Source organism: Crinia signifera, chromosome 3, assembly GCF_055691185.1.
Source record: "Crinia signifera chromosome 3, ASM5569118v1, whole genome shotgun sequence".
Classification (NCBI taxonomy): domain Eukaryota; kingdom Metazoa; phylum Chordata; class Amphibia; order Anura; family Myobatrachidae; genus Crinia; species Crinia signifera.
Genome location: NC_139219.1, coordinates 314,802,068 through 314,819,191, shown reverse-complemented (window position 1 = coordinate 314,819,191; position 17,124 = coordinate 314,802,068). Strand labels below are relative to the sequence as shown.

Sequence of the window (17,124 nt, the reverse complement as noted above, 5' to 3'; positions counted from 1 at the left end):
GCAGAGCGACGGAGGCAGAGCGTGCTGGTTGCCAAGGACATCGCTTTGAGTGACTGCCTGCCATCCTTGCCCAGTGACGCTAGTTCTCAGACCATGGCCAACCAATCAGCGTCGCCGGGCAAGGAAGGCAGCCAATCATAAGTGTGAGAGCTGCAAAGCTGGGTCCTCCCTTATGTCTCTGCTTAACAGGGGCTGCTGGGACTCGGAGTCCCGGTGTATGGCAGCCGGCTCCTGGGCATGCAGTCACCCGCGGGAGGCTCTGTACCGGACAGGTGGCCCCGGGTCAGCAAGTTCCTGCTCTCCGCCTGTGCAGCCATTGTGGCCGAGCTAGGTACAGAGTCTGTGTCCCTGTGTCTCTGCTGCTATGGGCGATACTGAGTATATAATTTATTAGCCGTGATTTATGGCTGCAGGGGAACTGCCTGTAGCTGGCGGAGAACTATAAGTAGCAGCATGTCTGTGCCTGGCCTGGCGTGCAGCTGGGGGAGAACTATAAGTAGCAGCATGCCTGGCCTGGGGTGCAGGTGGGGGAGCACTATAAGTACCAGCATGCCTGTGCATCCCCTTCTAACCACTACCTGGCCTGAGGTGCAGCTGGGGGAGAACTATAAGTACCAGCATGCCTGTGCAGCCCCTTCTAACCTCTGCCTGGCATGGTGTGCAGCTTTCGGAGAACTATAAGTACCAGCATGCCTGTGCCTGGCCTGGGGTGCAGCTGGGGGAGAACTATTGTTAAATGCTAGAAAAACTGTATATATTGGATGCCAGTTGATAGGTCGACAGGCAGAAAGTAAATCGGTATTGGTCAACCATAAATGGTCGAAACATAAAAAATGGTTGATGTGGTCTAAACGTCAACAAAAGGTCAACGTGAAAAAAAGGGTTGACATGAGTTTTCTTTCCTTTTTTATCTATGTCGACATAGGTCGACATGGACGCCGTATAAGTGTACCGCATCCCCATGACTCTATAGTATTCTCTGTCCATGCCCACTGAGATGGTAAAGTGAAAACGTTGGTTAAAAAAAAATCATGAAAAACTCAGGTTGACCTTTTTCCACATTGACCTTTTATGTTGACCTATTGCATGTCGACATTTTTGATATGTCAACCTTTTGACTGTCGACCAATAGAGGTCAACCTAGACACTGTCGACCTAGACAGTGTCGACTTATGGCCGCATCCCGTTTTTGAACTTCCGCACAGGATTCCATGTTGCATTTATTGGCGATAAGAGTATTTTGGTAAAACGATGCGTTCTTAAAACATGAACGATACCACCCTGCTAGCCAACGGTGGTTTCTAGTATCTCGTTAATAGCAACCATTATTTCTGATTTACTGATTTACATGCCTTAGAAACACTAGTTAAAACTCATGTATTTAACACCAGTGGGTGCCTTAAATGTAAGAAACGTTGATGTAAACGGGGCTAGAGCCCACAGAAGTTAAATACAGTTCCGCAGCTATCTGTACCCAATCAGAGCTTTACAATGCTCACAGAACCAGCCCAACTTGTAGTCAATCATAACTTTTACATTGTTCACAGACCCATCCCAAGCGGTAGGGATGGCCATCGGTGCAGTCGCCATCAATGGTTGTCGTTCGAGGGCGATGCCGCAACCAGCCATCGATAGTAATGGATCGCCAGGATCGCATGAAATCGTCTGAAATCGATCATTGTATGGGCACCTTAACCTGTAGCCGCTGCCAATCACAACTTAGATAGTTCAAAAGTTCAGACTGACTTGTAGCCAATCAAAGCTGTAGAATGCAAAAAAATAAATATAGCCCCCCCCCCCCCCCAGCTGCATTGATGAAAACACATTATCTGACACAATATTGTGTTATACCAGAAACCTCTCTATAATTGTTCGCTAACGTCATGCGGTAATAGAGTATTGTCAGGGACGGCCTGTTAGTATCACTTCCTCTGTCTTACCTGTTCGCAGTGACCTTTCCACTGGATCTCACCAAAACCCGGCTACAGATACAAGGAGAAGCTGCATTAAAGCAACATGGCGGTGGAGGAGCCGCTGCGCCATACAGAGGGATGGTACGCACAGCAGTGGGAATCGTGCAGGAGGAAGGCTTACTGAAGCTGTGGCAGGGCGCTACGCCTGCCCTCTATCGCCATATTGGTAATGAGCCCCTGCACATGGGAATTCACCTGAAATATCAAAACCATGCTGCACTGCAGGTGGGGCAGATGTAACATGTGCAGCATGGGTGAGATTTGGGTGGGGTGAGTCCAAACTGATATCTAAATTGTAGTTTAAAAATAAAGCACGTCACCCTGTGTAGAGGAGCTCCTCCCCTGTACCAGTATCCTGCAGTAAGTAATCCGGGTGTACTCATATATTCCGTTTGCTTTCTTATGTCGCACAGTGTACTCCGGAGTCCGGATGGTGGCCTATGAGCAGCTGCGAGACTCTGCCTTTGGGAAAGGGGAGGATGAGGCCTTCCCTTTGTGGTAGGTATATAGATGTTTCTGTCCATGGTTTTTATTTGTTCCTAATGTGAATTGAGTTGAAGTAATAAAATTGAGAATGGTCTATAGGTACAAGGTTATCTCCTAGCAGGTACAGCGGCCTGCCAGGGCGTCCTCGGGTAGGCCGCAGCACCCTTACAGTGTATGAGAGCTGCTATACAGTTTATAATGAGGTGTGTGTAGACCAGGGGTAGCCAACTCCAGTCCTCGAGAGCAACCAACAGGTAACGTTTTCCAGGTCTCCTCACAGAATCACAAGTGAAGTAATTAGCTCCACCTGTGGATCTTTTAAAATGTGTCAGTCAGTAATGATGGCACCTGTGCACCTGCGAGGTGAGCAGGACAATGTGACCTGTTGGTAGCTCTCGAGGACTGGAGTTGGCTACCCCTGGTGTAGACTATGGATAGAAGATTGGTGAACATTTATCTAACACCTGTGTTTTTCCATGAAACTCCCAGAAAATGTCCAGTTACCACCCCAAGGGGTGGTATTTTGGGTGCTAAGATCCATACGGAAACGCAGTCGTTCCCTATTCGAACGGATTGCGGATTCGCACAACAGCTCTGAATTACCCCCTTAGTTTCCGCAAAACTCTAATCAGGTCATTATAATAACCTCTGTGAAACACTGGTATTCCTATACATAGACATAAACATTTTTATTTTACAAGAACAATAATAAAAATGGAATATTAATAATAATAATAATAATGTAAAATGGGTTGAACATTACAGTAAATTGTTGATTAGCGATTGGTTTGCTGGGCCTACGTCAAGTCCTTGACCCTTGCCCCTGTATAACTGTGTACTCAGACCAAGACCGCAGCCTGCCATCCGGTTGTATCCTGTCATTGCCAGACCCGCTGGGGGCAGTGGCACAGGCTGGCATGCCAGCTGATTTGTTTGTGCTGAGTGACATAATATCAGCTGACTCTGGCTGGGTCCTACCTGTACTTTAAGATAACACTTTTCTCAGTGCAAAGCAAATAAGTTATTTACTTTTATGCTCTAAAAGTCAGTTCTCTGTTATTATGCCTATTAGTGTTTATTCAGCTGTATGGTTCTTGTGTTAGTTTTGATCACACCTTTAGCAATGATAGCATTATTGTAATTATATCCTATGAGTGCTGGGGGCGGGGGGCAACAACCACCAATCACTGAGAACCATTAATCCCTGATGCTGCAGTTAGTCATGTCTTGGCTGAATACCGGGGAGGATTATGGGGTAACACAAGGAAGCGCAGTGAGCCATGTGAGGGGATGCGGTACACTTTGACGGTTTCCATGTCAACTTTGTCAACATCAGGGACAGAAAATGTCAACACCCCCCCCCCCCCCCCCCCATCAACCTTTAAGCACCACCCCGTGTTCAGATACTCCCTTCTCTAATGATCTTCTCTATATAATTGTGGCTGTTGGTTTCCTGTCCCAGGAAGGCCGTGGTGAGCGGGATGTCGGCTGGAGCTGTCGGCCAGTTCTTCGCTAGTCCAACAGATCTGGTGAAAGTTCAGATGCAGATGGAGGGGAGGCGGAGGCTGGAGGGGAAACCACCCCGGTAAGGATGCCACACACATGCATCTAATGGGGCTCTTCCCCGGTGATGTCTGCCCGCAGTGCCACACAATGCCAAGGCGTTACGGTATAGGACACTTACCCACTGCCAGTGGTGACTATAAGATCTGAAGATTAATTAATTTATTTATTGTGTCCTCTCATTAGCTTTCATCTGTGTATTTCCAGAGTGCGAGGAGTGTATCACGCTCTAGTAACCATTGTGTCCAATGGAGGAATACGTGGCTTGTGGGCAGGATGGATCCCAAATGTTCAGAGAGCTGCCTTAGTAAATATGGGAGGTAAATGTAAAGATGACCTGTCAAAGCCTACCGAGGCCCGGGAAGCAGCATGGTTATGTATGGGGATATGCAGACTGTACCCCAGGGACTTATCAGATGTGTCCGTATTACTGTGATCAGACCAAAGCCTGTATCTGATTGTTAAGGTGGCCATACACACGCAGATTTATCTGCAGATCTGGCTGGTTGGAACAAAAACATGGTTATGAATGAGAGCAAATGACAGTTGACCATTTGCTTGGAAATGCTGGAAAACTGACAAACTGTCACTCATCCATAACCATGTTTTTGTTCCAACCAGCCAGATCTGCAGATAAATCTTACTAGTGTATGGGCACACCTTTAAGTCTTCTGCAGCCCATCGTCACCAAAGGGAGATCTAGCAAAGCTGTGATAGAGATAAAGGGCCCCACACGCTCGTACCAGGCTGAATTTAACCCCTTCCCTTATATTTAGGGTTTGCTCAACGAATCACATCATTGTAGTCCCAACCCCCGCTGTACAATGCCTGATTTATTGGCACTGTCTAGTTGGCTTGACCACGATGACTTAGTTGTGTCACCGTGGCCCCGAGTATCCATCCTTTGCTCTGGCTGACCAGTGTATTGGCAGCTTATCCTGATACGCAGGGGGGCAGATGCCACATACGCTGGGGCAGAATAGATGGATAGTAATATAAGTGATCAGCATACAAGGACCCGCAGGTGTACTCCTAACTGTCATTTTCAAACCCAGTCTGTAGCATGACAGTTGAGAGCTGCTTGGCTGCAGCGTTATCACTGACTACTTCATCACTTCACCAGGCTTAATACATCTTCCCCTATAGTTCCTTCTTGTTCAAGTTGGGTCTCCTTATTTTAAAATACTGCCTCCTTGAGCTCAGTTACACCTATGATATATGCATATATGTGTCACATGGTTCAGAGTTAGTGACCTTTACACCCTCGCTGGTGCAAGTCATTGGCCAGTGGGAAAATAACAAATGACACCCTGCAGTTCCCTTAGTAAGCGTCCGTTACTGTACAATATAAGAATGCCATTTTTCTGGGCATAACTCTGTGTTGCTAGTCCTTTTCCTGTGTTGTGTTTCCCCCCCAGATCTGACCACTTATGATACCGTGAAGCACTTTCTGCTTCGGAACACAAGCCTCAAGGACAACAGTGTATGCCACGCTGTCTCTAGGTAATTTCTGCTGGCATTTATAGTTTTTTTGTACACATATAGTTTTATTATTGAGATGATTTGTGGCATTTAGCAATGTGCAGTAGATCATTAACCTTTTTATTAGCTGCTAGTGTTCACTCTAGAAGCACCCTGCTCCTGTCACAGCACGTGCAGTTCCTCTTTCCTGCGTGGGGTGTCGCTGTCTGCTCTAGCACAGTCTGGTCTGTGTATCAGTGCTGAGATACAGACCAGAGTGTTCTAGATGCACCAGAGCACTCTGCAAAAAAATAACGTTTTTTTTTGTTTGTGATGACAGGCAAAAAAAAAAAAAAAGGCTGCATTTAAATATCTGTTGGGGTATTATCAAACTTTATATATTTACTAGTTAAAAACCCGGCTTCTGCACTGTACGTTCTGAGCTGTGACAGTTTTTAGCCCACAAACTCTCCACCCCACCCCCAGTCCCTATCTGCTCCTACCTCCAATCTTCACAGCTCCCTAACCCCATATCCAGCAAGTTTGAAACAGATCTTTTGTTACTTGTTTCCTAGCACAGCGCCCATCGTGGGCCATCGCATACCTGAAGTTAAGGTATGCGATGGGACCCGACCGACAACATTTTGGGCTATTTTTAGCCTTTCCCGACAATTAGAAGATCAGGTCCATCGCATGCCATTATAATGGCATGCGATGCGACCGACGCGATTTAACATTGTATGCATTGTACTCAATGTTAAATTCCTATGTAAAATCGGGTCCATTGTATGCCATTATAATGGCATACAATGCGACCAATGCGATGGACCCAATTTTACATAGGGAACAATGTTAAATGTCCCACCATACCCGATTTTTCATTGTATACCCACCCTGATGGGTAATTTGTATGTGAAATGCCCCCCCATTGTTAACGCCACCCCACGATGAAGGCCAACCCGAAGCGTGGCGATCGCAGCGAGCCCGCGAGGGGCGGCGGTACGCGTCCTCCGACCTTTTCATACCCCCACTATCCACTTCGGCGTGGAGTTGACTTTATATAGTGTGGCGAGCGCAGCGAGCCACCGAGCCTGAAGCGTGGCGAGAGGACGCGTAATACCTGTGAAGTAATGCGCGTAATACCTGTGAAGTAATGCGCGTAATACCTGTGAAGTAATGCGCGTAATACCCGTGAAGTAATGCGCGTGATACCTGTGAAGTAATGCGCGTAATACCCGTGAAGTAATGCGCGTAATACCCGTGAAGTAATGCGCGTAATACCCGTGAAGTAATGCGCGTGATACCTGTGAAGTAATGCGCGTAATACCTGTGAAGTAATGCGCGTAATACCCGTGAAGTAATGCGCGTGATACCTGTGAAGTAATGCGCGTGATACCTGTGAAGTAATGCGCGTGATACCTGTGAAGTAATGCGCGTAATACCCGTGAAGTAATGCGCGTCACCTGTGAAGTAATGCGCGTAATACCTGTGAAGTAATGCGCGTGATACCCGTGAAGTAATGCGCGTAATACCTGTGAAGTAATGCGCGTCACCTGTGAAGTAATGCGCGTAATACCTGTGAAGTAATGCGCGTAATACCTGTGAAGTAATGCGCGTAATACCTGTGAAGTAATGCGCGTAATACCTGTGAAGTAATGCGCGTAATACCTGTGAAGTAATGCGCGTAATACCTGTGAAGTAATGCGCGTAATACCCGTGAAGTAATGCGCGTCACCTGTGAAGTAATGCATGTAATACCTGTGAAGTAATGCGCGTAATACCTGTGAAGTAATGCGCGTAATACCTGTGAAGTAATGAGCGTAATACCTGTGAAGTAATGCGCGTAATACCTGTGAAGTAATGAGCGTAATACCTGTGAAGTAATGCGCGTAATACCTGTGAAGTAATGCGCGTAATACCTGTGAAGTAATGCGCGTAATACCTGTGAAGTAATGCGCGTAATACCTGTGAAGTAATGAGCGTAATACCTGTGAAGTAATGCGCGTGATACCTGTGAAGTAATGCGCGTCACCTGTGAAGTAATGCGCGTAATACCTGTGAAGTAATGCGCGTAATACCTGTGAAGTAATGCGCGTAATACCTGTGAAGTAATGAGCGTAATACCTGTGAAGTAATGCGCGTGATACCTGTGAAGTAATGCGCGTCACCTGTGAAGTAATGCGCGTAATACCTGTGAAGTAATGAGCGTAATACCTGTGAAGTAATGCGCGTCACCTGTGAAGTAATGCGCGTAATACCTGTGAAGTAATGAGCGTAATACCTGTGAAGTAATGCGCGTAATACCTGTGAAGTAATGCGCGTAATACCTGTGAAGTAATGAGCGTAATACCTGTGAAGTAATGCGCGTGATACCTGTGAAGTAATGCGGGTAATACCTGGGAAGTAATGCGCGGAATACCTGTGAAGTAATGCGCGTAATACCTGTGAAGTAATGCGCGGAATACCTGTGAAGTAATGAGCGTAATACCTGGGAAGTAATGCGCGTAATACCCGTGAAGTAATGCGCGTAATACCTGTGAAGTAATGCGCGTAATACCTGTGAAGTAATGCGCGTAATACCTGTGAAGTAATGCATGTAATACCTGTGAAGTAATGCGCGTAATACCTGTGAAGTAATGAGCGTAATACCTGTGAAGTAATGAGCGTAATACCTGTGAAGTAATGCGCGTAATACCTGTGAAGTAATGAGCGTAATACCTGTGAAGTAATGCGCGTAATACCTGTGAAGTAATGCGCGTAATACCTGTGAAGTAATGCGCGTAATACCTGTGAAGTAATGAGCGTAATACCTGTGAAGTAATGCGCGTGATACCTGTGAAGTAATGCGCGTCACCTGTGAAGTAATGCGCGTAATACCTGTGAAGTAATGCGCGTAATACCTGTGAAGTAATGCGCGTAATACCTGTGAAGTAATGAGCGTAATACCTGTGAAGTAATGCGCGTGATACCTGTGAAGTAATGCGCGTCACCTGTGAAGTAATGCGCGTAATATCTGTGAAGTAATGAGCGTAATACCTGTGAAGTAATGCGCGTCACCTGTGAAGTAATGCGCGTAATACCTGTGAAGTAATGAGCGTAATACCTGTGAAGTAATGCGCGTAATACCTGTGAAGTAATGCGCGTAATACCTGTGAAGTAATGAGCGTAATACCTGTGAAGTAATGCGCGTGATACCTGTGAAGTAATGCGGGTGATACCTGGGAAGTAATGCGCGGAATACCTGTGAAGTAATGCGCGTAATACCTGTGAAGTAATGCGCGGAATACCTGTGAAGTAATGAGCGTAATACCTGGGAAGTAATGCGCGTACTACCCGTGAAGTAATGCGCGTAATACCCGTGAAGTAATGCGCGTAATACCTGTGAAGTAATGCGCGTAATACCTGTGAAGTAATGCGCGTAATACCTGTGAAGTAATGCGCGTAATACCTGTGAAGTAATGCGCGTAATACCCGTGAAGTAATGCGCGTAATACCCGTGAAGTAATGCGCGTAATACCCGTGAAGTAATGCGCGTGATACCCGTGAAGTAATGCGCGTGATACCTGTGAAGTAATGCATGTAATACCTGTGAAGTAATGTGCGTAATACCTGTGAAGTAATGCGCGTAATACCCGTGAAGTAATGCGCGTAATACCTGTGAAGTAATGCGCGGAATACCTGTGAAGTAATGCGCGGAATACCTGTGAAGTAATGCGCGGAATACCTGTGAAGTAATGCGCGGAATACCTGTGAAGTAATGCGCGGAATACCTGTGAAGTAATGCATGTAATACCTGTGAAGTAATGCATGTAATACCTGTGAAGTAATGCATGTAATACCTGTGAAGTAATGCGCGGAATACCTGTGAAATAATGCGCTGCGCTCGCCACACTATATAAAATCGACTCCACGCTGCGCTCGCCACGCTTCGGCGTTCATCGTGGGGTGGTTTTAACAATGGGGGGGCATTTGACCCATCAGGGTGGGTATACAATGAAAATTGGGGTCTAGGGGGGCATTTAACATTGGTTCCAATGTAAAAATCGCGTTGATCGCATCGCATGCGATTTGGTTGCATACGATGCGATCGACGCAATTTTTTCGGACCCCATGGATACAATTAAAATCGTTGGCGCCTTGCTAGGAAACAAGTACCGATCTTTTTTTATTTTTTTACATCACCCTAATGTCTGATAGAGTTATAACAGTCTGATCTCTTATATGGAAGAAACTAATTACCTATAATTCTACAAGGCACTTTGCTTCAGGGGTTTCCTGCTTTCACAGCCAGAAAACTGCCAGTAAGGCACTATCCAGACCATTCAATTAAGTAAGCATCTGTTTAAAAATAAATTGCACAATTTGCATATGAATATTTTATTACCTGTGATCTGGCCTGCAAAGTAAATTGCTTCCACTCTCCTTCTGGTTATAACCGTTATCACCTTCTCAAGACTTGATTTACTTGGTTTGTATTATTTTTACATCTATTTCTTTAATCACTCACCCTTGGATATGATACAGATCTGCCCCCCATACAGTGCTGTACCCAAAGCAGGAGTACAGCTGAGTTATAAGGTTCCCAGTGCAGCAAAAATAACTAGCACTGCCTGGTTATATAAATACATGGCACAGGGCACTGAAAGATAAACACAGGAAGCAATGTATGTAATTAGAAGTGCAGAGGGGATTAGGAACGGGGTGCCAAACCCATTTTTTTTTATTTAATGGCCTTTATCTAAAAAAAATATAAGCAATCTCCTATGTCATAGGCAATGACCTCATCAGCAGTAATGGGGCCTACACACCGCTGCGTGTGTAGGAGCCATAGCGATCGCCATTGCCTGACGATTAATATCCTGCATACAGGATAAATCTAGTCTCACCGGAGAACACTGTGTAAGCCCGATAACTCTGCAGCTTTCCCTTTACGTTCAAACACTGGCGGTTTTGTAAGTCTGGGAACGACATCGTAACAAACCGTATAAGGTTTGTGTGAATTTTTTAGAATAACCGCTATAGGCAGATTAATGTCATTGACAGAAGTAATTACGGAGCTCGATGTGTGACCTCACCTTGTCTCTTCTGAATAGCATATGTTCCGGTCTGGTGGCGGCAACTCTAGGTACTCCGGCTGACGTCATCAAGACCAGGATAATGAACCAACCAAGAGACAAGCATGGACGGTGAGTGTGTTACTGATGTGTTACATGCAGGAAATGACACCATTAGCCGGGACATTTATACTATTTTATTTTCTGTTTGTTGTTTCCTTCTAGTGAGCACATAGATCAGGAGGTATCCGGACGGCAGAATCCACCATGTTTTGGTAGACAATACCATGGCGTTTAGATGCCTATACTTGGTCGCCAGCATTTAGATAGACAGTGACTGGCGATCAACGGAATATAAGCATTGATGGGAACCTGGTTGACAGTAGCAAGGTCGACACGGGTTCCTGATCATCTTTTTATGGTGTCGGTCCACTTGGTTCCTACTCCACTATCCAAGTGGACATAATAGTGTGCCCTAAACATGGACGACCAAGTATAGGCATCTAACTAGACACTATCGACCTCTAGTGGTCAACCATGGTATTGTCAACCTTAACATGGTAGATTCAGTATGCCATAACTTAGGGCTGGGCAATTGCAGCCCTCCAGATGTTGAGTAACTACACATCCCAGGATGCTTTGCATTAGTTTTGCTATGTGGCCATGCTGAAACTGCTGCAAGGCATGCTGGGATGTCTAGTTCCTCCACATGTGGAGGGCCGCAATTGCCCAGCCCTGCCATAACTGATCAGAGAACCGGTCACAAAGTGGGAGATTTATCTAACCTTGGAGAAAGAGAAATACCAGCCAATCGCCTCCTAACTGCCATGCTACAGGCTGGGTTTCAAAAATGTCAGGTATGCGCTGATTGGTTGGTATTTTACCTCTCCATTTTATCTCTTTCGAAGGTTTGATCCATCTCCCTCTAAATATTATGCTTTTCTCTATGAGGCCTTTTTAGCAAAATGCGTTTTACTCAAACAGGAGAATGAATTGATCCCGCTACATCTACTAACCAATCGGATTACAGCAGCATTGCCAACCTCTGTTCTCAGGGCACACTAACAGTGCAGGTTTATGTGATGTCCATACATGAGTGCTGGCGTTTAAAGCAGGACCTCATTTATTGTGATGCAACCGTCTGCGCTGAAGCCTGAATATCCCTAAGACCTGCACTGTTATTGTGCCTTGAGGACCGAGGTTGGGAACGCCATAAATTGGGGAACTCAATTTTCTGGTTTCATTTCTGGCGTTCTAGACATCCATGAATCTTAAGGCCCCCCACACACTAGAACGATTTTTTGGCCAATTGTCTGATTTCCGACCGATCGTCCGATATAACGGCCGATTTTTACGATAATCAGCAATAATCTGTCGATTATTGCCAAAATTCGGCCGATATATCGGACGGAAATCGGACAAAAGCTCGTTCAAGTGTGTGGGGGCCTTAACACTATTCTGCTGATTACGTGGGAGGTCTGTGTAAATATATAATAACCCATGAGATCTAATCCATTTGGTCAGACCCTTTATTTTTCCTTAGACAAAATGCTGATTTTAGTGCATTCATGTACAGTATATACATTTTACATAATATAAATGTGGAGATGATGTTCCCTCTGCTTGTCTTATGTTAGCAGGAGAGACCTCGGGGTAATGTCAATGACATCACTCTCCTACGAGTGAATGATGTATTTAATGTGCACGGTATGATACTAGCTGATGACGAGGAAACATTTCTCTGTACAGACACAGTGCTTCACCTTTGTTGGGAGTGCCTCAGTGCAGGACAGGGGTTCACCTCCCAGAATGTTATTTGCTGTAGAGACCTTGTGCTTCTAATAATCATCTTTACATTTAACGTATATATATTGACGGTATCCTGGTCACTGCTTCAGCGAGAGGGTATATAGTCATTTGCATATTACACAGGATATCCAATCCTGTACTTAGGAGCGATAGCAAGTCTACAGGTGTGGATTTAAAAACAAGTGGTTAAAGGGACGTTATGACCCAGCAGTCCATTGTGAATACCAAAGGCTTATTTACATAAATCGAGAGGCGTGTTGTAGTTTGTTTATATGATCATGGCCGTTTGCGTTTAAGTGATCGCGGTCCTGTGTGTCTGTTTTACAGGGGGATTTTGTACAAGTCTTCCACCGATTGCTTTATTCAAGCCGTCCGCGGGGAAGGATTCCTGTCCCTCTATAAAGGTTTCATTCCTACATGGATGAGGATGGTAAAAGCTTATTACTGCAATGTCTAGAGCAGGCATTCCCAACCACGGTCTTCACGGCACACCAACAGTGCAGGTTTTACTGATATCCAGGCTTCAGCACAGATGGTTTGATCAGAATCACTTAGGTACTAATTAAGTCACCTGTGCTCAAGCCTGGATATCACTAAAACATGCACTGTTGGTGTGCCCTGAGGACCGTGGTTGGGAATGCCTGCTTTATAGAATACACTTATATACACAAACATCATTTTTAAATGGGATACGGTCATTGGGTCACCAGCATGATGGTAGACAAATATTAGGTCGACACCATTAGGTTGACATGCATTTAGGTCGACATGACTTAAGGTAGACATGCAGGAAGGTTGACATGGGTCATTAGGTCGACATGGGGTTTTTTACAGTTTTTTTTAGCAAAAATGTGCCGACGGGCGGTATTTCATGCCCTACCATCCACTAGGGCATGGTGGGAGAATAAAATAGTGTGCCCGAAGCATGGCGGGCGCAGCGAGGGGACGCGGTGCTATCTTTTAGTGTTTAAGTTCACTGTGTTGACATTCCGGTGTAAAAAAAAGAAAACAAAAAAGACCCATATCGACCTTACCCATGTAGACCTAATGACCCTGTCGACCTAAAGTCATGTCTACCTTAACTCATGTCGACCTAATGACTGTCTACCATCATGCTGGTGACCTAATGATCCATACCCTTTCTGGGGTTGGGATCATTTGGTCTACAGCATGATGGTCGACAGTCATTCGGTCGACATGGGAAAATGTCGACATGGTTCTAGGTCGAAAGGTCGTTAGTTTGACAGGTCATTAGTTCGACAATGTCTAGGTCGACATGGGGTTTTTCACTTTTTTTTTTTACCTGAATGTCAACACAGTCAACATGGGCACAGTGTAAAGTGCACCGCATCCCCTCAGCACACTCTTTTATTTTCCCACCAAGCTCTAGTGGATGGTAGGGCATGAAATACCACCTGTCGGCACATGTCGGCTCAATAAAACAGTGAAAAACTCCATGTTGACCTTTTGAGTGTCGAACTAATGACCTTTCGGCCTATAACCATGTCGACCTAATTGTGTCGACCATAATGCTGTAGACCAAATTACCGCATCCCATTTTTCTGGGGATTATCCCTTTAAAAAACAACAACCTTCTATTAATTTATTGGTCTTACACTTACATTGTTCCCCAGGCTCCCTGGTCGCTGGTGTTCTGGCTGAGTTATGAGCAGATAAGACGAATTGCAGGAGTCAGTTCCTTCTGAATCTGTGCATTAGGTAAGGAGCTCCTAAATGTGCTTGTACTGTATATGGGTAGTAATATGTGTGCTAAGTCACTGGGGGCCATTTAGTTCTTTGTGATGGAAACAGTGTTCATCTCAAACACTCGGGCGAAAGCACTAAGCGTCCAGGATCTAATTTTTCCTTTCAAGGTGCCCATACACGGTGCGATGATCACACCCGGTATGGACTGGATCGCGCGCAACGCATGCGATCAGAAGGCAGTACAAAAAGTATGTGCAGCTCATACCCGTGGGAGCGTGCATCGCATCGCATTGCACTGTTCAAATGCACCATGTATGGGCACCTTAACTCTTTTAGGGTAAATTTACTAAGATTGGAGTTCTATTGCCCATACTGTAGCAACCAATCAGATTATACTTCCTGTTTATTTAGCACCTTCTGGAAGATAGTAGATTTTATCTTAATGGTTGCTATGGCCAATAGAACTCTTATCCTAGTAAATACAGTATACCCCTTAACGTGTACAGGAGAATGACGGTAATGTGTGCACCGAGGCATTGTGGGTAACTGAATGTCCCCCTCTGAATTCTGTGGCTATATCATTTGAAGTCTGAAGAACAAATAAAAGTTGAATAAAAGTCAGCACTTTCTATGTATATTATACCAATAGGTGGCGGCCAGAGTCATATACATTATGTTACAGACTGGTCCTGGGCAGTGTAGGATAATCCTAGGCTTACCACAATGTGCCTTTAATCATGGAATACACAGGTTCTGTGGCTGATTAAAAAACCAAGTAATGTGCAGGCTTGAAGTCAGCCAGCCCCATAACCTGTGTAATTCATGAGTGTCGCGGTTTAAACTGATGGTATGTAAACCTAGATAACCCCAATTACCTTAAGCTGTGTACACACGGGTGCGATTTCAGCACATATTGCTGGCACTATGGTTGTTGAGCGACCATATTGCCAGTGATTACATGTGCTGTGGGAGATAAATAGCCAGGAGCGCGCTGCCAGCTCTTCATGGTCGCTGGTCGCAGGAGCCTGCTCCTCTGATTACGGCTAAAAATTGCTGGTCGCTGGTGCGCAATGCACTGTGCACCAGCGATTTCTAGTCCAAATGAGGTAGAGACAGAATGAGACAGAAGAGCTTGCAATTTGCAGCCAAAATTGCTGGTCGCTGATGAAAACAGTACGCTGAGCAATATATCGCTAGTACGCAGTGCAATATATTGCTGAGTGATATTGCAAGTACTGTACACTGAGCAATATATTGCTGAGCGATTTTAAGCCAAAATCGCTCAGCGACTATCACACTGTGTGTACACAGCTTTATACTCCTTTTACACCAAAGGTTGGACCCGGGATTTTGCCGCTCCAGTCCGGGGCAGGGCATGGTGTAAATGGGCTGAAAAAAAATAACACTGGTACTGTTCCCCGGGAATCTGACCCGGCAAATGTTCAGGGTCGGACACGGGGCTTATCCGGGGCTCAGGGTGGTGTAAATGGCCATTATCCGGGTTATTTGGTGGGTAGAGGGGCGCAAAGAGCTGATTGGTGCTTCTGCAGCTCTGGCAGATGATGTAATCTGCTGGAGACCCGCACAGGGCGCATGTAGCAGCGCAGCAGCAGCGTTACCACGCTCTGTGCTGCAAGCACACTCCACACTGTGTTTACAGCCTTATCTGCTGCAGCACACACTGGCTGTCACGCAGTGTGTTCCACTTTGGCTGACCCCAAACCTGATCTGCACCATCATGTCTGCAACTGCAACACAGCTACTCCGTCTGCCATCTTTGCTGCAATGCTGGGAGCAGAACCCACCCCCTCCCTTTTCCCTTTCTTGTGACCTCATCTCAAACAGCCCAAAGGTCCATTTTTAATGACACCAGCAAGGAAAGACAGGGCTGATCCATTTTCAGTGTGAAAGGGCCTTACCCGGGAATAACCCGGATTGAATTGCAGTGTAAATGGGGTCTGAGGCAGGGCATGCCCTGGCAATTTCCCGTGTTCGATTTCCCGGGTCCTACCCGGTATTCTGGTGTAAAAGTGGTATTAGGGGGAAGTTTTGCAAGTTTACTAAGCCCCTTCTATTCCCAATCACGGTAATATAGGTGATATAAAAGTATGCCCGTGTATGACGTTGATCAGTAATTAGTCGCTGGCAGCTTGGCATAAAGACTACAGGAAGCGGGCACAAGGAAAACATACCGCCAGTTATTTACATTGACAATCTATTGTTTATTTTGTGTGTGACAGGTATGACGGAGCCCTGCCAGTCACCAGATGCGCACGGAGGATATTGGAATACGGACTACAGAAATATGCAATCTCTATGGATTAGACAATGCAAAAATCCAATTTCTACCAATTTGTTACATCTGTGAAGATCGCGAAGCCTTTATTTTTCTATATCAATACAGCTGAGCTCTAGATTATATGACTCCGGATATAATATTAATCTTGTCAATGAGTGTTCCTGTGTGTGTGTGTGTGTGTCACAAACCTACAAACCTATGTAACATTTATTCTTACGCCAGGAGATGTTACTATTCCTCCCCTGATTCTGGTTGACCGAGTCCCAGAGAGCCCACCCTGCCGAAACATTCCCCCCCCCCCTCCGGCCACTGTATGCCCCCAAAACAATTCAAGGGTATGTATTACGAAGACACGTCCCCTCGCATGTGCCCACAGCACCATCGACCATCGAATGATTTCTCCTCCCCACCCCATTGCGAACTGTAACAAACTCATCTGAATCGATTCTTTCTTTTTTTAGAATGGGAGTAATCACTGCAAGCTTCTAACTGTCCCTTTTTAAACCCAGCCTGTAACTTAGTAGTTAGGAGCTGTCCGGTGATAAAGTACCAGGGATACTTGTGTAATATCTGGGCGCCCAATTTTTTCATCTTATGACATTGTACAACTAAAAATCGCATCGCATGCGATGCCACGCAATTGGACCCGATTTTTTATTGTACAGGCACCCAGATGTCTGATTCCTATGTTAAATGCCCCCCCCCCCCCCCATACCTGATTTTTGATTGTACACCCACCCTGATGGGTAATGACTATGTTAAATGCCCCCCC

The 17,124-nt window shown here is 45.5% G+C and overlaps 1 protein-coding gene across 1 annotated transcript; it reads left to right on the top strand.

Moving 5' to 3' along the window:
• The first annotated feature begins 1 nt into the window (after position 1).
• Positions 2 to 16,491, top strand: SLC25A27 (solute carrier family 25 member 27). The gene is made up of 10 exons (XM_083178679.1): positions 2 to 331; positions 1,951 to 2,139; positions 2,387 to 2,471; positions 3,922 to 4,044; positions 4,230 to 4,342; positions 5,441 to 5,525; positions 10,577 to 10,669; positions 12,674 to 12,776; positions 13,981 to 14,065; positions 16,294 to 16,491. Exons 1-9 carry the CDS (start codon positions 238 to 240, stop codon positions 14,050 to 14,052), a joined length of 957 nt encoding a protein of 318 aa, XP_083034805.1. The 5' UTR covers positions 2 to 237; the 3' UTR covers positions 14,053 to 14,065; positions 16,294 to 16,491.
• The last annotated feature ends 633 nt before the right edge of the window (positions 16,492 to 17,124 follow it).

Bases quoted from the DNA above. Each gene is read 5' to 3' on its own strand.
- SLC25A27 (XM_083178679.1), top strand. From the start codon at position 238: ATGCAGTCACCCGCGGGAGGCTCTGTACCGGACAGGTGGCCCCGGGTC. The intron at 332-1,950 runs GTACAGAGTCTG...ACCTGTTCGCAG, and splicing joins AGCCATTGTGGCCGAGCTAG to TGACCTTTCCACTGGATCTC. The intron at 2,140-2,386 runs GTAATGAGCCCC...TATGTCGCACAG, and splicing joins TGCCCTCTATCGCCATATTG to TGTACTCCGGAGTCCGGATG.